At 41.4% G+C, this 25,260-nt stretch overlaps 1 protein-coding gene across 4 annotated transcripts in view; it reads right to left on the bottom strand.

The window, feature by feature from the left end:
- The window catches only part of SETD2 (SET domain containing 2, histone lysine methyltransferase), a 98,675-nt gene that overhangs the window by 57,629 nt on the left and 15,786 nt on the right, over positions 1 to 25,260 (bottom strand). For all 4 annotated transcript variants that reach the window (XR_009247378.1, XR_009247377.1, XM_004581419.3 and 1 more), the window contains 7 exons: positions 22,019 to 22,034; positions 15,469 to 19,811; positions 11,151 to 11,282; positions 9,212 to 9,340; positions 6,035 to 6,158; positions 4,858 to 4,935; positions 2,296 to 2,393 (listed from right to left, as the gene is read on the bottom strand). Coding sequence is in view for 2 of the 4 variants with exons in the window: in XM_004581419.3 (XP_004581476.2) it covers positions 2,296 to 2,393; positions 4,858 to 4,935; positions 6,035 to 6,158; positions 9,212 to 9,340; positions 11,151 to 11,282; positions 15,469 to 19,811; positions 22,019 to 22,034 (4,920 nt within the window). In the remaining 2 variants the exon portion in view is untranslated. The remainder of the gene's footprint in view (positions 1 to 2,295; positions 2,394 to 4,857; positions 4,936 to 6,034; positions 6,159 to 9,211; positions 9,341 to 11,150; positions 11,283 to 15,468; positions 19,812 to 22,018; positions 22,035 to 25,260) is intronic.

Below are 25,260 nucleotides of genomic sequence, written 5' to 3'. Positions count from 1 at the left end.
CCAGTATTAAGTTAGGCAGAAGCTGATATCCCACATGGGTAGCAGAGATCCAACTACTTCATCCATCCAATAGCATACAAGCATATTACTACTATATGCTGCTTCTTACTGCACAAATTAGCAGGAAATCTAGAACTTCCTCTCTTCAACTGTTGGGGTTAACCTGAAGAATTCAGTTGTAAAAGATAGGTTAAATGTTTGATTTTTATCCTTCATTTTAAAACAAACTTTGACTTCATGAGTGGTCTGCTTCCATTATGCTTAAGAGCTTTATTTCTGTTAAAAGATCATTAAACCTCAGGGATTCTCAATAAGGCATTTAAAATCTCTTATGTGGTGCACGGCGCCGTAGCCTAGTGGCTGAAGTCCTTGGCTGTATGCACCAAAATCCGATAATAGGCACCGGTTCTAATCCCGGCAGCCCCACTCCCCATCCAGCTCCCTGCTTGTGGCCTGGGAAAGCAGTCGAGGACGACCCAAAATATTGGGACCCTGCACCTGTGTGGGAGACCTAGAAGAGGCTCTGGGCTCCTGGCTTTGAATCAGTACAGCTCTGGCTGTTGAGGTCACTTGGGAAGTGAATCATTGGACAGAGGATGATCTTCTCTCTTCTCCTCTTTGTATATCTGATTTTCTAATAAATCTTTAAAATAAAATCTCTTATGTTACTATATACCTATATATTTTTTAATGTTTTTCATCAACCCGAGACAGAGACAAATTGACAAAGATTTTTTTCTTTACTAGTTCACCCAGCAGAATGCACCCAATAGCTGTGCCTGGGCAAGGCCAAAGCCATGAGTCCAGAAATTCACACAGCTCTCCCAGATGACAGGTAGGGGCCCAAGCACTTGAGCCATCATCCACTGACTTCTGCATTAACAGGAAGCCTGATTATAGGTCAAGATGCTGGAATCCAAATCAGCACTCTAATATGGTATGCAGGCATCCCAACTGGTTTAATCCATTGAGCAAAAATGTTTACCATACCATATTATCTTGATTGATTCATAAGTGGCAACAAAATTTTCTCTATTTTAGGCAGTAGAAGTGTTATGTGCTATTGCTTCAGTTACAATTTGGGTACACTAGGTAACAAATTATTTCTAGTTGTATGTTGTAGTTAAGGTTAGTTAAGATTTGATACTTGTTAAACCGAAATAAAGGATACTTAGGAGTTTATTGCAGGATTTCTTCACATACACACAGAGATGGCAATTCCAAAATAGGGCATGGGGTGGGGTGGGGTAGGGTGTGCGTGTGTGTGTACACTTTAAATACTATTTGAAAGGAAGTATTTGAAGAGGCAGAGACCGAGATCTTCCTTCTACTGGTTCATTCTCCAAATGGCCAGAGCTGTGCCAGGCTAAAGCCAAGAACCCTGAGTTTATTCCAGATATCCTATGTGAGTGAAGGGATTCAAACACTTGGGCCATCTTTCACTGCTTTCCCAGTTGCATTTGAAGGGAGGTGGATCAGAAGTGGAACAGCAAAAACTTCAACTAGTGGGCCCAGCGGCGTGGCCTAGCAGCTAAAGTCTTCACCTTGAATGAGCCAGGATCCCATATGGGTGTCGATTCATATCCTGACTACTTCACTTTCCCATCCAGCTCCCTGCTTGTGGCCTGGGAAAGCAGTCGAGGACGGCCCAATGCTTTGCGAGCCTGCACCCATGTGGGAGACCTGGAGGAAGTTCCTGGCTCCTGGCTTTGGATCCGTACAGCACCAGTCGTTGCAGCCTCTTGGGGGGTGAATCATCGGACGGAAGATCTTCCTCTCTGTCTCTCCTCTCTCTATATATCTGACTTTGTAATAAAAATAAATTTTTAAAAAATTACACTGAACACATAATTATATAAACAAGCAGCATAAAATTCAGAGAAAAATTACACTGTTCTTGCACAACAGTCTTTAATAGCCAGAAGCATTATACAATAAGAAGAAATCTACAAAACCAAACAGTAAAATTTGGGCATAGAGATTGAGACACATGACTTATTAGAATATCTGATTCTGTTCCTACTTGTTTCCTGCTAATATATACCATGGGAGTGGCAGGTGTCTTTTTAAGCAGCTTAGTCCCCAATATCCATGTGAAAGAATTGAATTGATTTCCTGGCTCCAACCCTCGCTGTGTGGACACTGGCACATCTCTGTGGCTTTATCTTTCACATATATAAAAACAATTTCTTTTTAAAAGGTGATAATAAACTAAGTTATTCACATTAAGCATTTATTTATGAACAGTTTACTCACACATTAGCAGCATGAAAATAGAGTGGAAATAATGCTCACCCGTATCTTTGAAATTGATAGTCGAATGTTAACTCTGAGCCTGAAGGAACCAGTTTGGTCGTAAAAAATCCAACCCTCAGTTGTCCATTCACAGTCCACTGAGATGTTATTTGGGGAAAGAACAAAAGCCATTAACAATTGTTTAATCTGATGGCATAAATATCACTAATATCTTCCCTTAATTACAAACATGGCTCCTTAGGCAAAAAAAGGTTTTTATAAGGAGAAAATAGTATTTTCTCTCTTTTTTTTAAGATTTATTTATTTTATTACAAAGTCAGATATACAGAGAGGAGGAGAGACAGAGAGGAAGATCTTCCGTCCGGTGATTCACTCCCCAAGTGAGCCACAACGGCCAGTGCTGCGCAGATCCAAAGCCAGGAACCTGGAACCTCGTCCAGGTCTCCCACGTGGGTGCAGGGTCCCAATGCATTGGGCCGTCCTCAACTGCTTTCCCAGGCCACAAGCAGGGAGCTGGATGGGAAGTGGAGCTGCCGGAATTAGAACTGGCGCCCATAAAGGATACCGGGGCTTTCAAGGCAAGGACTTTAGCCGCTAGGCCACGCCGCTGGGCCCGCAAATGGTATTTTCTAAATAAACTAACTTTAAGTGTTGCTCTTATTTAAAGGACTACCAGATTGACTGCTACTTGCCTCTAGTAAAATCGCTGCTATTTAACATGTTTCTATAGAGAGTACCCACAAACCTGTACTGAACATACACAAACAGGGGATACTTGATAAGGAATGTGCGGTACACTGAGTATCATCTGTATCCACTTTTATTAAAAGTGAACATATGCTAAAATGAGGCATAAAATACTGGAAAAAACACTGATGCTAAAAGTTTCATTTGATGAAGCAGTGGTCATCTGGCTGAGCACAGTGAAAGGGAATACAGGGAGTTTCTTTTATTTCCACAGCATACATGTCAAAGGCTATACAGCTCCACTTCAATGAATCTGTAAATTATTAACGAAAAATTCAAACTTAATGAGAATAATGGACTCTTAACAGTACATTGGGACTTTCACAACAAAACATGAAACTACCAGCTGCAGTGGGCTCTCCTTTTTGATTATGCGGATTGGCTTTTAGAAGTCATGCGTGCCTGGCAGCTTGGCCTAGAGACTCAAGTCCTCACCTTGAACGCCCGGGATCCCACAGGGGCGCCAGTTCTAATCCTGGCAGCTCCACTTCCCATCCAGCTCCCTGCTTGTGGCCTGGGAAAGCAGTTGGGCCTCGGACGGCCCAAAGCTTTGGGACCCTGCTCCCGTGTGGGAGACCCGGAAAGAGGTTCCTGGTTCCTGGCTTCAGATCAGCACAGTTTTGGCCGCTGTGGCTCACTTGGGGAGTGAATCATTGGATGGAAGATCTTCCTCTCTGTCTCTCCTCCTCTCTGTATATCTGACTTTGTAATGAAAATAAATAAATCTTATAAAAAAAAAGAGTCATGCAAAAGATCTGTTAGTTCACAGACTAAAGAATAAAAATATCCAGAACTACTTCAATATGAGAACAAATGAATGGTACAGACAATGTGGGGAGTGGGTCAATACCTCAGTGATGTAAGTTTTTGTGGATTATGGATTGACAGCTTTCTCAATATAAAATAATTATAACAGTTCCTTACTTTGGTTATTCAGTCCCTTGCATTATCAAAACAATTAAATTTGGTACCTTGATGAGATCTGATAAATAATCTGAAAGATGATATACACTATACTTCAATCAAAATTAAAATTTACTTTGATTTTGGTTTTGACATCTCTTGAAATAGTATCCCAAATAATTATTGCTAAAGGTGACTAAATGCAACATGAGTTCTCAGACTCCAGACCAGATAACGGTAGCTGTCAAAACTCAAGTCAAGTCTTTGGTAACAGTTACTAGCACTCTGTTGATTTGGTAATTACATTATGGCTATATACAACGTTAATAGTTTGGGCTAGCTATGTGAAGTGTGGTACCCAAGTACACACTCTGCACTATTTCTGCAATACTGTATTTCTATAAATCAAAATTTATTTAAAATTTTTAATAAATAAAAATGATTATAAAGAATGAAACTCTTGGGCCTGGCGGCGTGGCCTAGAAGCTAAAGTCCTCGCCATGAACGCCCTGGGATCCCTTATGGGCGCCGGTTCTAATCCCGGCAGCTCCACTTCCCATCCAGCTCCCTGCTTGTGGCCTGAGAAAGCAGGAGAGGACGGCCCAAAGCTTTGGGACCCTGCACCCACGTGGGAGACCCAGAAGAGGTTCCAGGTTCCTGGCATTGGATCGGCGCACATCGGCCCGTTGCGGCTCACTTGGGGAGTGAATCATCGGATGGAAGATCTTCCTCTCTGTCTCTCCTCCTCTCTGTATATCTGGCTGTAATAAAATGAATAAATCTTTAAAAAAAAAAAAAGAATGAAACTCTTAAGAATCACTGATTTGAGATCTAAAATTCTTAAAAATAAACAGAAAATGAATCTGAAAAAAAAAAGAGAGAGATCAAAAATTCATGGTCAGAACCACAATCTGAACAAATATCCTAAAATATAAATTTATCATAACTTACTTTTTGGGTTTCGCAGTTTGGTTCACAACTGTGATTCATAAAACGAGAGCAATTTCCTTTCTGAGTGGCATCTATAATCTGGAGAAAAAAGATAATTTGAAGAGTTCATAACAAATGAGACCTTAAAATGCTTGTGCATTTTAACTAGGCAAAAAGACAAATTTAAGACATATGGTTTGCACATGCACACATACCCTTGTCTCTCACCTTACTTTAGAGAACTGACAATATTTCACATATCAAAATGACAAATACCTAAACTGCTTCTTCTAGAAGACCTAACAATAAATATTTGTGTACTGGCAAAATTATCTCAGAATCTGTCACATGTCATTCCCATTTACTTTTAGTTCTTACATCAATCTATCTTATTCCAACCTCATTTCTGGTGCACAAAATTTTAAGTTTAAAACTGCATTATGCCACATTGTTGTAGCTCTCAAATCTAACTTTATATATGAATCCCTGAAGAGTTTGTTAAAACTTGCTGGGCATACTCCCCAGAATTAGAACACTTAGGATGAGAGAGTAAGTCCCTAAATTTTGTTATTTCCACACAGAATGTAGAGGCTAATATGAGAATTTACTTGCCTTCCATTACAGTACTAATTAAAGGCACTCATAAACAATCAAAAAGTTACTCTTCCCACCCCACCCAAAAAAAATCTTTTAAAAATGGCACTTCTGGGCCCAGCACAGTGGCCTAGCAGCTAAAGTCCTCATTTTGAACGCACCAGGATCCCATATGGGCGCCGGTTCTAATCCCAGCAGCCCCATTTCTCTTCCACCTCCCTGCATGTGGCCTGGGAAAGCAGTCAAGGACGGCCCAAATCCTTGGGACCCTGCACCCGTGTGGGAAACCCGGAAGAGCTCCTGGTTCCTGGCTTTGGATCGGCACAGCAATGGCTGTTGCAGTCACTTGGGAAGTAAATCATCAGATGAACGATCTTCCTCTGTCCTCCTCTCTGTATCTGACTTTGCAATAAAAAATAAATCTTAAAAAAAATAATAATAAACAAAAATGGTACTTCCTATCCCATCCTTTAAGTAAACAAACTATTCTATGTGGTCCTTCATTTTATCCCTTAATATTTTGAAGTTCAGTTATTATCAGCAATCCTTTCAAATCCAATCATTTCCAAAACTGTTTCAAAACAAACATATCTATGCTATCTACCTCATCATTCTTCAGAGCCATGAAATAGTAATGAATGTTTTTATTTCGTGCATACTCCTTCACCCGAGCTTTGAACTCTTTATGATCAAGGACTTCTCCGCAATATTCCAGCACAAAGGTGTTCCTAAAACAAAACAAACACAAAAGACAGCAATATGTAAAGTAACTAAGTTTGGCAATACACAAAAATTAATGTATATAAAGTAACTAGCATCTAACCAAGGTTATTTTTCCCTTTCCTAATATTTCTAAAGGTTGTTCCTAAGTTTTTACCCCCAGTGGGCTACCAGTGTCTCACATGGGGGCTGTGGATTGCCCAGGGAGGAGGGTTAGGGAATGCATAGGATCAGGGACCTCCAGAGGAAAACTTAACAGGTATGGAATGACTTCTGTGGGATTCCATAGATCCGGCTGCTGCACTAGCAGGTAAACAAGGGGGCTGAGACAGGGTAGTTTGGGCAGGGGAGACTGGAGGGCATGTCTAGGTAAGACCAATACACCAGTCACTTGCCAGCACACACAAAAAGCTAGGGTGGAGAGCTTGACTGGCAGGGATAGGGCACAGTATCTGCCACTCAGTATAGGAGCAGGATGGGCTGCACAGGGCTGGGTTATGACATCAATCAGCACATAAAAAACTGGGTCTGAGAGTTGATTCTGTAGGGGATTTGTGGGCTCACCCTTGTGAGACTGCAGTACTCAATGGTTTGTGCAAGAGCTGGGAGTGGTGATGGGCCGAGACAGGTATAACCACAGAACTCGGGTTGGGTACAGGCTGGTCTGGCCTAGGCTGCAACACCTGCCAGCACACACAAAGGCCAGGACTTGGGGGTAAATGATGCTGGGCAGGGCTCTAGCACCTGTGAGATTCAGGTCTAGGAGCGAGCCTAGTGGAACTTGGGAAACTCCCCTGCTAGGCTACAGCTCCCACTGGTGAGCATGAGAACCAGGTCTGAGGGTGGGCTGTGCCAGGCTAGGCTACTGCACCTGCTGGTTCACAAGAATGCCACAGATAGAGGCAGGATGGGCCAAGATAGGCTGCAGCACCCAGAAGCTAAAGTAGGGACTTCAGGTGGGCCAGGCCAGGCCAGGCCAGGATGTAGCATCTGACGTTAAGTGCCGAGATTCGTGGAGGTAGGTCACACCAGGCTGGGTCAAATCCCTTGCTAGACTGCAGATGCCACCAGTAAGCACAATTACCAGAGGCAAATCAGGTTGAACATGGCTACAGCATGCTTCAGCATGCATGTAGGTGGGTCTGGGGAGTGTGCCAGACTGGGCTAGACCCTACCACCTGCTGTTGCTTGTAAGAGCCAGAGTTACACATATCATCCATTCACTGGCTGATTGCCCAAATAACAGTCAGGGCTAGGTCATGCCTAAGCCAAGAGTTAAGACTCAATCTATACCTGCAATGCGGGTGAGCAGGAACCCAACCACATGCTGGGCCTGGCACAGTAGCCTAACAGCTAAAGTCCTCACCTTGAACATGCGGGGATCCCATATGAGCACCAGTTCTTTTTTTTTTTTTTTTTTAAAGATTTATTTATTTTTATTACAAAGTCAGATATACAGAGAGGAGGAGAGAGAGGAAGATCTTTCGTCCGATGATTCACTCCCCAAGTGAGCCGCAACGGGCCGGTTCTGTGCCTATCCAAAGCCAGGAACCAGGAACCTCTTCCGGGTCTCCCACACAGGTGCATGGTCCCAAAGCATTGGGTCGTCCTCGACCGCTTTCCCAGGCCACAAGCAGGGAGCTGGATGGGAAGTGGAGCTGCCGGGATTAGAACCGGCACCCCTATGGGATCCCGGGGCGTTCAAGGCGAGGACTTTAGCTGCTAGGTCATGCCGCCGGGCCCAAGCACCAGTTCTAATCCCGGCAGCTCTACTTCCCATCCAGCTTCCTGCTTGTGGCCTGGGAAAGCAGTCAAGGACAGCCCAATTCCTTGGGACCCTGAACCCACGTGGGAGACTCAGAAAAGGCTGTGGGCTCCTGACTTCGGATCAGCACAGCTCTGGCCATTGCAGCTGCTTGGAGAGTGAATCAACGGATGGAAGATCTTCCTCTCTGTCTCCCTCCTCTCTATATATCTCACTTTACAATAAAATTAAAATAAATCTTAAAAAAAAAAAAAGGTATCACATGCTGTCTCCCAGGGTGCAGGAATATGGAAATAAACAGTAGACATTCAAACCAAGGTACTGATATAGGATACAAACATTCCAAGTAGTATATATTCACTGTGCCAAATGCCCAGCTGTAGAATTGGTAATTTTAGAAAAATACTGGGCTATCTTGGCAGGACTGAATCCTATGTCATCAGCAAAGTTAGAAGGAAACTTAGAAGGTCAGCATTATAGCATAGCCTGTCAAGCCATTGCCTATAATACCGTATGCCACATGGGTGCCAGTTCAAGTCCTAGTTGCTCCACTTCTGATTCAGCTGCCTACTAATGTGCCTGGGAAAACAGCATAAAATGGCCCAACTGCTTGGTTGGGCCCCTACACCCAAGTGGGAGACCAGGAAGAGGATCCTGGCTCATAATTTCTGCATGGCCTACCCTGTGCCATTATGGCCATTCAAGGAGAAAACCAGCAGATAAAGGATTTGTCTCTGTAACTTTGCCTTTCAAGTAAATTAAAAACAAAACAAAAAACAAAAAGAAACTCAGCCAATTATTCACTTTAATATTATAAATCATACAATGGGATACAGGACACAATCGGATAATCCTGTGAGGCACATTTCACAACACGTATTAAATTTTAAAGTGAAAATCACTCAGCTTTCACTAGTAATATTTAAATTTGCAGCAGAGTTACAGGCTCCTGGATTCAGTCTGGCCCAGCTATATCCATTATGGCCATTTAGGGAGTGAACCATTTAGTAAATTTCTCTCCCTCCCTATCTCTCTAATTCTTCCTTTCAAATAACTGCAATAATTTTTAAAAACACTACTCTTGAATATATAAAGAAAGGTTGTGCTCTTTTTAATCTCCTATAATTGTTTAAAAATTTTCTTTATAAATCGGCTACCAAGCAGTTACTCTGCACAATAATCACCACTAAACGTCAGAATATTGCAGAAATTATTTTGCAACAAAATATTTAACACCACAAAAAATAAATTCAACAACACAAAAAATAAGTAAAAGATGATTAAAGTATAACTTACGAAGGAAGATCTTTGGCAGCTCTCAAGCCCCAGCCTTTCTTCTCAGTAAGTATAACCTCCACATCCGCATGCTGTTTCCTCTGGAACCGTCTATTGGAACAATAATCCCCATTTGGACAACGAGAAGAACTGACATGAGAAATGGGTGAAAATTAGTAATAATAGCAACAGAAGCATAACATCTTCATTAGACTATATTATGTAAATGTATTCTTTTTGTCATAAACACCATATTCGAGGTTAATCCCAAATGAGACTTTCTCAATAATTATTTCTATAATAAAGGAATACCTTGTAGCTTAGTGTCAACACTGCCACCTAACAGAGTAGACTAACAATGTCACATTGTCATTCAGTTCTCATTATTAGTAGGGTTTCAGGTTAAATGTTAAGTTTATGGTACACGGACAATTCTGCAGAATTAACATAGTTTCTATCAGTGCTCCTTCCTTACATTCTACCCCAATCACCATTAATTTGTTCTTTTCAATGAAAATAATTACTATAACCAACTACATTTGAGAAACTAGTCATCAAACATATAAATAAGAATTCAGAGGAAATGCATCATAAAAATTATCAATCATTTCTGGAACATTATTATTAACTGTTACAAACTGCAAGAGCAGAAAGGATTGAATATATAGATTTTACTAAGTCAGCATCATGATGTAGTAGGTAAAGCTCCCAACTGTAACACCTGTATCTCCTTTGGGTGACATTTTGTGCTCCATCCCCTGCTAATGGCCTAAGAAAAGCAGAAGACAGCCAAAGCATATGGGATGCTGTCATTCACGTTATGGCCATCTGGGGGAGACCACAGGATAGAAAGCCTCTCCATCTCTCCCTCTCTGTAAGTCATGGTGGTATTCTCAAGCTAATCCTCCACCTGCAATGCAGGCAGCCGACATGGGTACCAATTCAAGTCCTGGATGTTCCCAACCAGCTTCCCAACCAGCTCTCAACTGGTGGCCTGGGAAAGCAAGAAGATCCAAAAGAACCTTCTGGTCCCTCTTCAGATCAACTCAGTTTTGCCCATTGTGGTCATTTGGAGAGTGAACCACTGGATGGAAAATTACTAGTTTTTCTCCCTCTATATTTTCTCTTCTCTCTCTGTAATTCTGCTTTTCAAATGAACACACACACAAAAAAAAGGAAAAAAGAAAAGAAAAAGACTTCTAGGAAAGATTACGAACAATGGGACTGAGGTTTAAGAGAATAAGATTTGGGCCCGGCAGCGTGGCCTAGCGGCTAAAATCCTCGCCTTGAACGCCCTGGGATTCCATAGGGGTGCCAGTTCTAATCCCGGCAGCTCCACTTCCCATCCAGCTCCCTGCTTGTGGCCTGGGAAAGCAGTTGAGGACGGCCCAGTGCATTGGGACCCTGCACCAGCGTGGGAGACCTGGAAGAGGTTCCTGGTTCCCAGCATCGGATCGGCGTGCACCGGCCCGTTGCGGCTCACTTGGGGAGTGAAACATCGGACAGAAGATCTTCCTCTCTGTCTCTCCTCCTCTCTGTATATCTGACTTTGTAATAAAAATAAATCTTTAAAAAAGAGAGAGAACAAGATTTACAACTTTGAAATGGTAAAGTTTTACCTCATTTTATAATGAAATGCAGTCACCAACATTTTACCTCTCAGAACTCAAAACATGGCAAAAGACAAAAAAATGATTGAATGTGATTATATTATCATTAGTAACAGGAGTATTTTATAGAACACTTTAAATATGCCAACTACTATAATCTAACGCATAATGCAAGGGAAATTTATCCTTATAATATCTGTTTTCTATTATACACTAATGATTTTACTGCTTACAAATTATTCAACTATAGGTAGGAAAAGTCAAATTTTACTCTCCAGTAATAATTATTTTTAATACTTAAAGACATTCATACAAAACTGAGTGAAACCAGAGCATTTAAATACACTTACCACTCAATCATGAGGAGACGATTAAGACAATCTTCCCCACACGCTACTTCACCTTGGGCTCTTTCATCCTTGGAAAGTGGTGTGCATTCACATTGCATTCGCTTAATATCCCGATGAGACTTATTCTTCTTTCTATTGGAACAAGTTTAATAAAAACTGGTTAGATAATTCTACCGATAATATTTAACATAATGAAAGAAAATGTGACAGATGCCATTAGTTTGACATTTAATAATTCCTAAAACGTAAACTGTCCAATGAGGCTGGCATGGTGCCATACAGGCTGATCCTCCTCCTACAGCTGCTAGCATCCTATCAGAGTGCTGGATGGTGTACTGGCAGCTCTACTTCCCATCCAACTCCCTGCTTAAGGCTTGGGCCCCTGCATCTGTCCCAGAGGAAGCTCCTGGCTTCAGACCACTGAAGCTCTAGCTGCTATGGCCTTTTCAGGAGTGAACCAGTAGATGGAAGACTCCTCTGTCTCATTCTTTTACTATAAAATCTGCCTTTCAGATTTTAGTTTTGATTTAAAAATGAATTTTTTTCCTACCATCAACCATTCAAAAGGAAGAAAATATCTAATCAGCAGCAGCTATAGAGCTGAAAGCTTTAAGAATTGTTTCAAAAGACAGTGGCAACCTTACCCTTGGCAGACGGGAGGATGGAGCAGAAGATGGGCGAAGTGTCATACCAGATTTTAGTGCTTGTTTCCTAATACAAGTCAGCTAAACTCTGAATTCTGATCAATCTCAAGTGCTGAGTTTATCCCGAGCACAAGAGTAAACAGGAAAATTCCATCTAACTGGTTAATTAAAGAATAAGAACTAATGAATGAACAAGTAATACTTGAGATATAAGGTTGAAAACTTTTGAGACTAAAAGCTTTCAGGAACTTCAATGACATCATGCTTATATAAATATTTTCAAAAAGGAAAATATATGATTAAATGCTATATGATTTTCATTTCATTTTTTTTTCAAGAGGCAAGGACAAACAGATGCTTTAAACGAAGAACTTCTGAAAAAGATTTATTTTGGGCCTGGTGCAAGGGCTCAATGGCTAAATCCCTGCCTCACAAGTGCCAAGATCCCATTTGGGCACCTGTCCATGTCCCGGTTGCTCCACTTGCCATTAGCTCACTGTGGCATGTGAAAGCAGTAGAGGAATGCCCAAAGCCTTGGGAACCTGCATCTGAGTGGGACACCTGGAAGAGGCTCTTGGGTTCAGATCATCTCAGCTCCAGCCAAGGCAGGGACTTGGAGAGTGAACCAGTTGACAGAAGATCTGCCTCTCCTTCTCTGTAAATCTGCAAAACAGCCATGACTGGTGCTGAGCCGATATGGAGCCAGCAGCCAGGAGCTTTTCCTGGGTCTCCCACTCAGGTACAGGTCCCCAAGGCTTTGGGCCATCCTCCAATGCCTTCCAGGCCATAAGCAGGGGGCTAGATGGAAGCGGAGCAGCCAGCAGTTGCAGCACAAATATGTGCCCTTTTGGGATCCCAGCACTTGCAAAGAACCACACCCCAAGTCCATAAATGAAGATCTTAATCTAGTTTGTTTTTTTGTCTGATTTTTTTTGTATTGGAAAGGTAGATTTATAGAGGAGACAAAGATCATCCTTCTGCTGGTTCACTCCATAATGGCAGCAACAGTCAGAGCTGAGATCATCCGAAGCCACAACGTCTCTTCGAGGTCTCCCATGCATGTGCAGGGTCCCAAGGCTTTGGGCCATCCTCTACTGCTTTCCCAGGCCACAAGCACTAGCTGGATGGGAAATAGAACGGCTCAGATAGGAACTGGTGCCCATAGGAACTGGTGCCCATATGGGATCCCAGTATGTGCAAGGAAAGGATTTAGCCACTGGACCATTGCACCGGGCCCCCTTAATCTAATTCTTATCTGCTTTAATCTGCAACACATGTCCCAGTTTAGCATGAAACAAAATTATAATAGTTTAACTTTAGTTGAAAACAATTATAAGGATCTTTAGCTTAAAGAATGAGAAAAGACAAAGTGTCGATTTACAAGTACTTAAAGAGCTATAATTTTGAAAAGCAGTTTATATTTTGCTCTAAACAATCAAATTAGGACTAATGAGCAGGTAAACCTATTTTTCATTAGTTATCTCAAGAGAAAGTTTTCATTATGCTCATATTTCACAATGTTCTTCTTGGTGGCACCCAAATGTTTAACATAGAATAGGTCCTTACAATTACGGAATATAGGTAGGAATTTAGCCTGGTACTTAAATCACTGATCAGGATGCTCACACCCCACAGCAGGGTGTCTGGGTTCAACACCCAAGTGGGAGACCCAGAGGAAGCTCCTGGATCTAGATCAGCTCTGGCCATTGTGGCCATTTGGGAAGTGAATTAGCAGATGGAAAATCTTTCTCTTCTCTCTGCAAATCCGCCTTTCCAATAGATCAACCTTTACTGGCAGAGTGACAGGAGTGGGGAGTCAGAGCAAAGAGAATCTTCTGCATACTGCTTTATCCCCAAATGCCCACAACACCCAAGAAGTCAGGACCCAGGAACTCAATCTGAGTCTCCAACATGGCAGCAAGCATCCAAGCAATTGAGTCTTTATTTGCAGCTTCTCAGACACACTAACAGGAAGCTGGAAGAGAAGTGCCAGTTCTAGAACTGAAACTTCCATATAGGATGTGGCTATCCCAAGTGGCAGCTTAACCTGCAGGACCACAGTATCAGCGGATGGCGGGGATTTTAGGTTTGTTTTTTTTTTTTTTAAGATTTAATTATTTTTATTTTCTTTTGGGTCTCCCATGCGGGTGCAAGATCCCAAGGCTTTGGGTCATTCTCCTCTGCTCTCCCAGGCCACTAGGCTACCGTGTCAGGCCCCATGACAGAGATTCTTGATAAGCCGTTTAAACATCTCTAAAATAACTGCTGCACTACTGTCAAAATTAATCCATTAGCAACAGGTTAAAAACTGATAAAAGGGTCCCAGCCTTGTGGCCTAGCAGCTGAAGTCCTCATCTTGAACACATCGGGATCCCATATGGGTGCTGGTTCTAATCCCAGCAGCTCCACTTTCCATCCGGCTTCCTGCTTGTAGCCTGTGAAAGCGGTCAAGAATGGCCCAAAGCCTTGGGACCCCCCTGCACATGCATGGAAGACCCGGAAGAGCTCCTGGTTTCAGGTTGGCTCAGCTCTGGCTGTTGCGTGAACTTGGGGAGTGAATCATCGGACAGGGGATATTTCTGTCTCTCCTCCTCTCTATATCTATCTGCCTTTGCAATAAAAATGTATAAATCGGGCTCTGCAGCGTGGCCTAGTGGCTAAGGGCCTCGCCTTGATCCCATATGGCCGCTGGTTCTAATCCCGGCAGCTCCACTTCCTCTCTATCTCTCCTCCTCTCAGTGTATCTGACTTTGTAATAAAAATAAAATAAATCTTTAAAAAATATATATATAGGGCCCGGCAGCGTGGCCTAGCGGCTAAAGTCCTCGCCTTGAAAGCCCCAGGATCCCATATGGGCACCGGTTCTAATTCCGGCAGCTCCACTTCCCATCCAGCTCCCTGCTTGTGGCCTGAGAAAGCAGTCGAGGACGGCCCAATGCATTGGGACTGTGTACCCGCGTGGGAGACCCGGAAGAGATTCCTGGTTCCCGGCATCGGATCGGCATGCATCGGCCCGTTGCGGCTCACTTGGGGAGTGAATCATCGGATGGAAGATCTTCCTCTCTGTCTCTCCTCCTCTGTGTATATCTGGCTGTAATAAAATGAATAAATCTTTAAATATATATATATATATATATATATATATAAATCGTTCAAGAAAAAATATAAAAAAAAATTAGAGACAAGCACTACGGCACAGCAGGTAAACCTGCCATCTGTGACACCTGTATCCCACGTGGATGATGGTTCAAGTTACAGTTGCTCCACTTCCAAGCTAGTTCTGTGCTAATATGCCTGAGAAAGCAGCCAAAGACGGCCCAACTGCTTGGGTTCCTGCACCCACATGGGAGACCCAGAAGATTCTGATTCCTGGCTTTGGTCTGGCCGTTGCAGCCACTTTGAGAGTGACTCAAAGGATGGAATATTTCTGTCTCTCCCTTTCTCGTTGTAATTCTGCCTTTCAAATAATGAATAGACAACTTTTTTGATTAGGGATCAAAACTGGGGAGGGGGTAAATTTATACTACCAAGTACAAATTTAAAATGTAAATTCTTAAATTTACATTTTATCACAAGCATTTCATATGGCTAAGTTCCTATAAGCTGAGCTGTTTAAAAGCTAACTTTAACAACAAAAAAGTAAAAATTTGTCACACAAGATTTATCAGGCTTACCTTTCTGTTAAATAAACATTTTCTTCAATCAGATCAAAGTAACAAGGCATCTTCCCTTGCTTAGCACATTCCTTCCAACGTTGTGGGTCTCTGAAGTCATCCATGACACAGGACGGCCCAATCAGTTCTGAGCCTGGAGGCAGTATTGTCTGTCCCTGCTCTACCTCGACTCTAACTTTCTTTCTATCCTGAAGGTCACCATCACTCTCAGAATCACTCTCCAATTCCTGCCTTCTTTTTTTAGGGGGTCCTCTATCTTTGATATCATTTTTTTCCAAGCTTTTTGGAAAGTCTTTCTTGTCATTCACAGGTAAAGAGTCCTTAATGGAATTGCTGCTTATTTCAGGTGCTTGCACTGATCCCTTATCCTTTTGATGGGACAGAAGAAATTTACTGGATTGGCTCGAAAAGTGGGATGCACTCCGTGGATCCCAATTTTCCTCTTCTTCACGGTCATCTGTTAGGGAATCTGGTACTTGCCCTTGAATTCGATCATACACAACACCCGTTCCAGGAGGTCTGCCTGCTGACCTTGGATCCCAGTAGCCGTTGCCTTGCCAGTAATTACGTGTTGCACCATATTGTTCTGCAGTTAGCTGATACTTGTGCCCACTACAGGCTCCATAGCTGCTGTCAGGTTGCTGATACGTGGTAGTGGGCTTTTCTTGCTGAGAGATGTCCCACCCTAAGCTTTGGAGCTCTTCTGATGAGTGCAAGCCATCTGCTTGAGAAAGCTCACAAGAGGAAGAATAACTCAATTCCATTCTTCCCAGTCTGCTCTCTGGCCTGTTAGTGAAAATGGTCTGTTGCCGAGACTTAATTGGGCCATCTTCAAAGTCATCAGAAGAATAAACTGGCAGCTCTTCTTGCTGCCTAGAAGATATTTTGGTTCTTACAGTTTCTTCTAAATTTGGGTGACCTAGAACATCAGATTTTACATCTGTATGACTTGTACTATCAACCCCATCACTCTGAGAATGAGCAGTTTCAGGTAGATGGTTATCCACTTGCTTCCTACTGGACTGTGCAAAAGAAATTTCTGGATTCTTCTCTGTTCCTTTATGAAGGAAGAACTTATCAGTTGGAAGACAGGCTTTATTTGTCACATTCTCAAATTTTTCCTCATATGAATGTCTTCTTGGCTCCAATCTCTCATCTTCCCAGTGGTCAGAATAGTGTCTGTAACTTTGACTGCTCCGAGAAGAACAAGGACTTGTTTCCTCCATGGGCAAAGTAGAGTTCTTTGGCACAACCACAACAGACTGGAGGCGGTTCCTTGGAATACTGCTATCATCAGAATCTGTATCTTCTGAATCACTTTCATCACTTGAACTTTCAGAAGAACCAGAATATTCTTCATGGACTGTAGAGACAATTTCTGGGGCGTGACCACTACTGTCACATTTTAAAATACAAGTTGCACTGTCAGTATCTTCTATGGCTAAATTCAAGTTGCAAGAAGAAAACCCAACTTCCGAATCATCAGAAGTATGCATATATCTCCTTCCTCCTTCTTCATCTATACAGTTTTCTGGTTTTCCTCTTCTATCAGGCAATACAGAATTCCCTTCTTCCTCAGTCTCTTGCAAACATCTCTCAGATATTTCATGATTATGCCTGTTTTCCCAGGAAGTAAATCCCTTTCCTGAATCAGGAAGGCCACTACCTACTTCTACTACTGTTTCTTTCCCTGCATGTTTAAAAACCTCTATACTTCTTTTACTTTTCAGCGCTGCATCCAGAACTGGAGATGTGCTCTCTCCACACTGTAAAAGGGTTACACTGTCCGCTTTTACTCCTGGTGAAAGATTCTGAAAAGTAGAAGCAATACCTGAACTCCCTACTGATTCACATAAATCATCAAATTCATTAACAGAAGCTGAACCAGTGCTCCCAATGTTTTGCTTACATTCTTCAACTGTAAAGTTTGAGTACTGATCCATCAGATTTCTATTATCACATGTAACTGTTTTTGACTCCAAATGCAAATTCATAAAGCTATTTGATGAAATCTTCATAACTGAAGGCTCAATATTTTCAGCTTCTGAATAACACAAAGAGTTGCTGTCATTTGTAGTACAGTATACATCTGAATCTTTGGTTTTGCAGCAAGAAACTCTCACTTCAACTGGCTCTTTACCAGCTGTTTTAGAATAATCCAGAGTCATAACTGGCAAAGGTATGAGTTTATCATGGTGGGGTGACAACATAAGTTCAGTTTCCCTAAATGGACTTTCTGACTTACTAAGCTCCATGGAAGTATCATCCAAGCCTTTTTCTTTGCATCTACTAATATTCTGAAATCCATTTGATGAAAGCATACATGTTTTGACCAAAGAGGATACCTCTGATCCAGTCACACTATCATCAGAGGTTATCAAAACAGCATTGCTTTTAGAAGTGCAAAATGTTGCCAAGTCAGATTCTGCCCCAGGAGATCCATTTATATTCAATTCAGAGGGACAAAAGCTTCTTAATTGATCATTCTTCTCTTCAGATGAAGAATCTAATTCCTTAATACTATCATGGCTATCATGTGCTTTAAGTTCAGACTTAAAAATAGGTGATTCACCTAGCTTTTTAAAAGTAGGTGAATCGTTTAATTGATTTGATGGCGATGGAGACCCAGTCCTTTCTCTTTCAGGAATTTTACTACCTGTTCTTAATTCATTACCTTTGGAACAAGGAGACTGTAAACTGGAAGAATGAGACTGTTTGCTTCCCTCATTTAATTCTGCACAACAGAAAGAATTTTTTAATTTATCAGACTTGGATATAGGCTTTGAACTGGCGGATTTATAACGGGAAGTACTATTATCGTGCTTAGAATAAGATGACCCTCTTCTAAACCTCAGTTCATTAGAGGGAGAACATCTCTTTATTGCTTCACTTTCTGAAGTCCTTTTGGATTCTCTTTCTAGTTTTGACGAATATTTTCCTCTTCTCTCCAACTCAAAATAAGAGGTCTCAGCTTTGCAGTCCCGATCAGACTTAGAATAGAATGATGATGTCCTCAGGTCTCTGTAAGAGGAAGAATGAGATGATGTACGCCTAGAGTATGTCTTCTTATACTCATCTTCAGAATCAGAACTCTCTCGGCCTCTGCTATCAGTATATGGCCGAGAATAGCGTGTCCTCTCTCGATACGGAGAACTCCTATGGTAGCGACGATCAGAGTCATAATAATGAGATCGTTCTGATCTGGAATAAGATAAGCTAGTTCTAGAGCCTCTGTCAGATCTAGAACGAGATCTGCTCCGTCTTCGTTCTCTTTCAGATCTACATCGGGAAGACATATACCGAGCATCCCTTTCAAGCTTTGAGTAGCTAAAATATTTATCATCTCTCTCTGTTTTAGATCGTGAAGATTTCCCTAAATCCTCGCTTTTTAAAGGTACTGAGCTCTTTTTAAAATCTCTCTCTTTTTCAATGCTTGCTGAAAATTTTAAATCATGTGATCTTTGACTTGAGGAAGTCTGTACAGAATCTTCATCAGATTCTGAACCAAAAAAGGTGCCTTCAAATTGTGAAGACTTCTTCTTAGAACCTGGTTTTTTAGAGCTCAGGCTAGTCTTAGCATTATCTACAATTTCTTCTTCCTTCCCAATATGGGAATCTTCTCTGTGTGAAGGAGTATCTGCTTGCTCATTCAAATTGTGACTTACATGTTCTTCTGAGCTATTAGATATAGCAGCCTGCCTTGTACCTGCTTCTGAAGATTCTGTGACAACTGCAAGCGGTGGTTCTTTCAGAGCTTTGACTGCTATATCGGATGGTAACGATAATGGTGTCTGCAGCAAAGCCATTACTGGTGCTGGTGGAGATGGTGCTGTGGTCTCGGGAGGTGGTGGTGGTGGAGGGGGAGAAGATGGTGGTGAATCTAAGGTTGTTGACTCTGCTATCATTGCTGGTAACTGTATTGTGGAAGAAGGCGGAGATCCTACTGCCGTAACACTACCCAAGAGCGGCCTGGATGTTACATGAAGCAGATGTTTCTTAAAATGAATTTTGCCCAATTCCACCCTTGATTTTGGTGGGGAAGATTCTTCTGTAGTAGATAAATTATCTCCAGTATCCATTTTACTTTTAGGAGCTGAGTCTACTTGAAGAGGTACAGCTGCAGAGCTGGGAGTATCATTTTGTTTTTCACTACCAAGCGCAGTGAGAAATCTATTCTGCAAAGTCTTCTTTGTAAGGCTGAAGCTAAAGGACACCTTCTGTCGTCCTTGCTCCTCCAAATTAACTTTAGTCTTAGTGCCTTTGGGCAAAAATCGACTAGACGCAATTCCTTTGAACATGGGTCCTTTGATGAATCCCGTTTTCTGTACATTTTCAATCTTTGCCTATAAATGAGCAAAACAACAATTATTACAACAGTACTTACAAATTGCTAGATGCATCAAAGAAATGAAAACTCATTTAATTCCAAATAACAAAGTTTACTAAGCTACATTTAAAAAAAAACTATTAGGATTACAATTTTCATACATATTCAAATGTATGAAGAATAGTATAGGGCCTGGCATAGTAGCCTAGTGGTTAAAGTCCTCGCCTTGAACACGCCTGGATCCCATATGGGCACCAGTTCTAATTCTGGCAGCTCCACTTCCCCTCCAGTTCCCTGCTTGTGGCCTGGGAAAGCAGTCGAGGATGGCCCTGGGCCCTGGGCCCTGGGACTCTGCATCGGCATGGGAGACCCAGAAGAGGCTCCTTGCTCCAGATCAGCTCAACTCTAGCTGTTGCAACCGTTTGGGGAGTGAATCAACGGACAGAAGATCTTCCTCTCTGTCTCTCCTCCTCTGTATGTATCTCTGACTTTGCAATTAAAATAAATAAATCTTTTAAAAAAAATTCACTCCCCACTTCAACATAACTAATATTTTTCCATTTTTATTTTCTTACTAAAGAACTTTGATCAGTTTTGTAATTAATTCCTGGCAGCATTTCTTAATAAAGCCTTTAAAAAACTGATATACTTAAAGAATGTATGGCTAAAGAACAGCTAATATTTCTATATTCAAAATAGCTTTTCTTGTATGCTAAGAAACATCAGAAGTCATCAAAACCAGTGATCCCATGGCATTAGATGATGAGCTGAATGTGAAGTAAAAAATACATGTCTGTAATTCATACTCTAAGGAATATCACTTCAATAAACTCCAAAGTGAAGCAAGAAACATTTGCTTTGTGGTTTGTGTCTTCTTTTTCCTTGAAAACAAGCACCACTAGCAATTGTGATAAACTTCGCAGACCTGGGATGTCACTGTTCATAGAGCAACCTCCCACTTCATCTTGCACATGGTGTAACTGAGGAACAGGTTTGTGCCTTGCTCTAAATCATTCTGCCCTAGCACATTGCCATTTTGTGTTTACTCAAACAAAGGAAATTGTGAATTTTTAAATTAAAGGCATAACATCCCTAGATTAACAACAAAAGTCTACAAACAAGCCTAAATTACAGATTGCATACTTTCCATCTACAAAATTTTTCTAGATCATTTTTCCAGTTTATGTTCTTTAATGAACTTTTGACTATTTAAGAAAGTAATGTCCTACTTCAACATATGAAATCAGTGAGTTTTTAAATATATGTTTTAGTCATTCAAGTAGGAAAGCACATGTTTTCATATCCATTATCACAGGGTAGCGATTTGAAGACACTTTTAAAAAACACAAGTCACTCTTCAAACTAAACATCACAGGGAAACTCAATTTTCTTGAAATACAAACCATTCTTCATTGAAGTAGTTACTGCAGCTACAAAATAAAATTTTTTAAAAACTGTTATTTCAGGGCCCAACACAGTAACTAGTGGCTGAAGACCTCACTTTGCATGCCAAGATCCCATATGAGTGCCAGTTCATGTCCTAGCAGCCTTCCCTCACACCAGGCTCCCTGCTTGTGGCCTGGGAAAGCAGCTGAGGACGCTTAAGACCTTGGAATCCTGCACCCGTGTGGGAAACCTCAAGGAGGCTCCTGGCTCTGGATTTGTGCAGTTCTGGCCATTGCAGCCACTTGGGAAGTGAATCAAAGGACGGGAGGTCGTCTTCTCTCTTTCCTCCTCTCTGTATATTTGATCTCCCAATTTAAAAACAAAACAAAAAAAAAAAAAAAACAAAAAAAAAAAACCTGCTACTTCAGGGCCCTCAAATCACCGGGATCCCATATGGGTACTGTTCCACTTTCTGTCCAGCACTCTGTTTGTGGTCCTGGAAAGTAGGAGGAGGACCAAATCCTTGGGACCCTGCACCCACATGGGAGACCCAGAAGCAGTTCTGGGATTCTACGTTTGGATCGGCTCAGCTACAGCCATTTGGGGAGTGAATCAGCAGATGGAAGATCTTTCTCTCTGTAGCTCTGCCTTTCCAACAAAAATAAATCTTAAAAAAAAAAAAAAAAAAAAAAAGCTAAGAACTCTTTAAAAAGAAAACAGCCTGCTACTTCATTTCATATTCAAAATGACAGGTTAAAGTTTGAATGTTTTCAGTTTACCCAATCTCTAAAACGTACATAGGTCAATCCCATAATTAGCTGACTAAATTGTACTCACCTCATTTTCTTCTTCTCTATTTCCATTCAGCCAAGAAAACATGCAAGAAAATAAAAAGAAATAAATATTTAAAACTGACTGAAATGAAAGTCTCATTAAAGCCTATGACACTGAATACCTATAGGTATGATCTGCACAGACCATTCATTTCTTCACAGCCTCTGTTATATTTACTTCAGTACTTACTGAGGACAATGCCATGTTCTGTGCTAAGTGTTAAAGATCAAAAGTGAATAAAGTGAATCTTTGCCATTAGGAGCTTAGCTTCCTACAATTCACACAATAATTGTAACAAAAGTAATTCCAATATAACTAGGTAAATTCAGGCACAGAAATATATACAGTGTAGCAACATGAAGGATACTAAGCAGCTCAACTTATTGGGAGGAACACAAAAGGGCCTTTCCAAGAGGATTTATTTTTATGAAGATATTCATGGGAGATTCCAAGCAAAAGGAGATCACAGGCAATAGTAATTAAAACATGGGACGATGTGTGGAGAAACAACAAACACTTCACATGACTTGAGTATATGAAAGAAGGCTTCAGAAACAAGTGAACAATTATGTGGAGTAAGGGTCAGTGGCAAAGTCCAAAGGCCAGGTTGCTCATGGAAGAATATTTTATCACACACATGCAGTGGTTCCAATCCCAGTGTTTCCAAGGCAAGGATTTAGCCAACTGAGCCACTGCAAAGGGCCCCCAAATATTTAATTAAAAATAAATATATAAAGCAAATTATTAAAATTTATTTTACTTTAAAAATGCCAGGGCCAGCATGTTGTTTTATCATGCTAGTCTTCACCTATGATGCTGGCATCCCATGGGGGCATGAAGTGGTGCCCCAGTTACTCCACTTCCCATTCATCTCCCTGCTTCTGACATGTGAAAACAGCAAGGATGGCTCGAGTCCTTGAGTCCAACCCCAATGGACGACCCAGATGAAGCTCTTGGCTCCTGGCTCCTGGCTCTGGATCGGCTCAGCTCTGGCCGTTGCAGCCATTTGAGGAGTGAACCAGCAGATAGAAGATCTTTGTCTCCTTTTCTGCATCTACCTTTCAGAACAGAAAAACTCACAATCTCTTAAATTACAAAATGCAGTAAGATAAAATTAGAACTTTTAAGCCACAGTGGTTTAAAACTACTGTTTTAGAACCATATCTTGGGCCTGGCGGCGTGGCCTAGCAGCTAAAGTCCTTGCCTTAAACACGCTAGGATCCCATACGGGCGCCGGTTCTAATCCTGGCAGCCCTGCTTCCCATCCAGCTCCCTGCTTGTGGTCTGGGAAAGCAGTCGAGGACGGCCCAAAGCCTTGGGACCCTGCACCCATGTGGGAGACCTGGAGGAAATTCCTGGCTCCTGGCTTCGGATCGGAGCAGCACCGGCTGTTGTGCTCACTTGGGGAGTGAATCATCGGACAGAAGATCTTCCTCTCTGTTTCTCCTCCTCTCTGTATATCTGACTTTGTGGTAAAAAATAAAAAATCTTAAAAAAAAAATAGAACCACATCTTCAGCCAGGCACAATATATCAAAGATAGAGAGCACCTACTGCTATTCAGTAAATCTGAATCTAGAAAACACATTGATATCTTTAAAATGTTATAATTACAAGTTTTACAAGCCAAGACTTTTTCACAAGCTGCACTACCTCTAATACACAAACATAGGTCAAAAGAGCAGCAGTCTCCACAGAGTAATACCTATCAACTACTCTTAAGCTCCAAAATAGGTAATGGGCCAGCTCTGCGGCCTAATGGATAGAGCCATTGCTTGCAATACTAGCATGCAGATGAACACCAGTTTGAGTTCCAGCTGCCCCATTTCCAATCCAGCAACCTGCTAATACGCCTAGGAAAGCAGCAGATGATGGCCCAAATCCTTGCGCTCCACTACCCATGCGGGAGATTCAAAGCTCTTAACTTCAGTCCAGTTCTGGCCATTGTGTGCCACTTAAGGAATGAATCAACAGATGGAAGATCCTCTTTCTCTCCTCTCCTCACCTTTCAAATACTGTTTGCTTCAAAAAAAAAAAAAAAAGGCTGAAACTTAAGATTTTGTATAATGCAAACAAGATTTCACTGTTAATACACAAAGTTGGGCCCGGCGAAACAGCGTAGTGGTTAAACTCCTCGCCTTGCATGCACCAGGATCCCATGATGGTGCCGGTTCTAATCCCGGCAGCCCTGATTTCCATCCAGCTCCCTGCTTGTGGCCTGGGAAAGCAGTCAAGGGTAGCCCAAGGCCTATGGACCCTACACCAGTGTGGGGGATCCAGAAGAGCTCCTAGCTCCTGGCTTCAGGCTGCATCAGCTCCAGCCATTGCGGCCACTTGGGGAGTGAATCATTGGACGGAAGATTGTCCTCTCTATCTCTCCTCCTCTCTGTATATCTGACTTTTCAATAAAAATAAATAAATCTTAAAAAAAAATACACAAAGTTGACCTCAAACATATCCCTACAGATTTTCAAAAGCCAGAGAGGAAAGATCAAAATATGATCCCAAATATTAACACTTGTACTTACACTAAATTTCTAAATTGTTTCCAAAATTATTTTGAATACTGAAGTCAATAACGTTCTCCACTTAAGGCAATTTTTTTCCAAAAGCCATAAACTGGGATGTGAAGTGACTTAATGTGAACATTTTAAAGCCCAGTATTAAAGACTACCGCATGAAATTTAATTCCATTAATTTTACCCACTATTTGAAGATAACCTTTTGAATTACTCAGTTTGTTTTCCCCATTAGCACAATACAGAAGAACCCCCATTACCATTATCAAAGACCTTCAAAAAATAAATGTATAAATGTTGAACTCCGTCTTTAGTACCAGCCAACGGATAACAAAGTTTAAGGTAAGTTTTTTATAAACTGATCACATTATACTATTGTCCTCCAGCCACAATCGCTAAGACCATCTTCACTATTACGGCAATTAGTTTATAATATATCCCACTTCTCAGGTAATAAGTAAAAAATTAAGGCCCTAGTTAGTGAAGTGACAGGGACAAGTTTAACTGCAGAGCCTTTGCCATTTAAATCAAATTATATATTAGCTATTATACAGAACTGGGACAAAAGAGTAAAAAGTTTGAGAAACCTAACTTAACTGAATATAGTAGCAAATTTATCTGCCTGGGAAAAATACTAGAGTGTTCAAAAATAATCCTGATTTTCATGTATCAGAACTATAACAGAAACTTCTAAACCAGATGAGAAGTCATGGGTTGCTGTTATTAT

Source organism: Ochotona princeps, chromosome 21, assembly GCF_030435755.1.
Source record: "Ochotona princeps isolate mOchPri1 chromosome 21, mOchPri1.hap1, whole genome shotgun sequence".
NCBI lineage: Eukaryota > Metazoa > Chordata > Mammalia > Lagomorpha > Ochotonidae > Ochotona > Ochotona princeps.
This window is presented reverse-complemented; position numbering and strand designations above follow the sequence as displayed.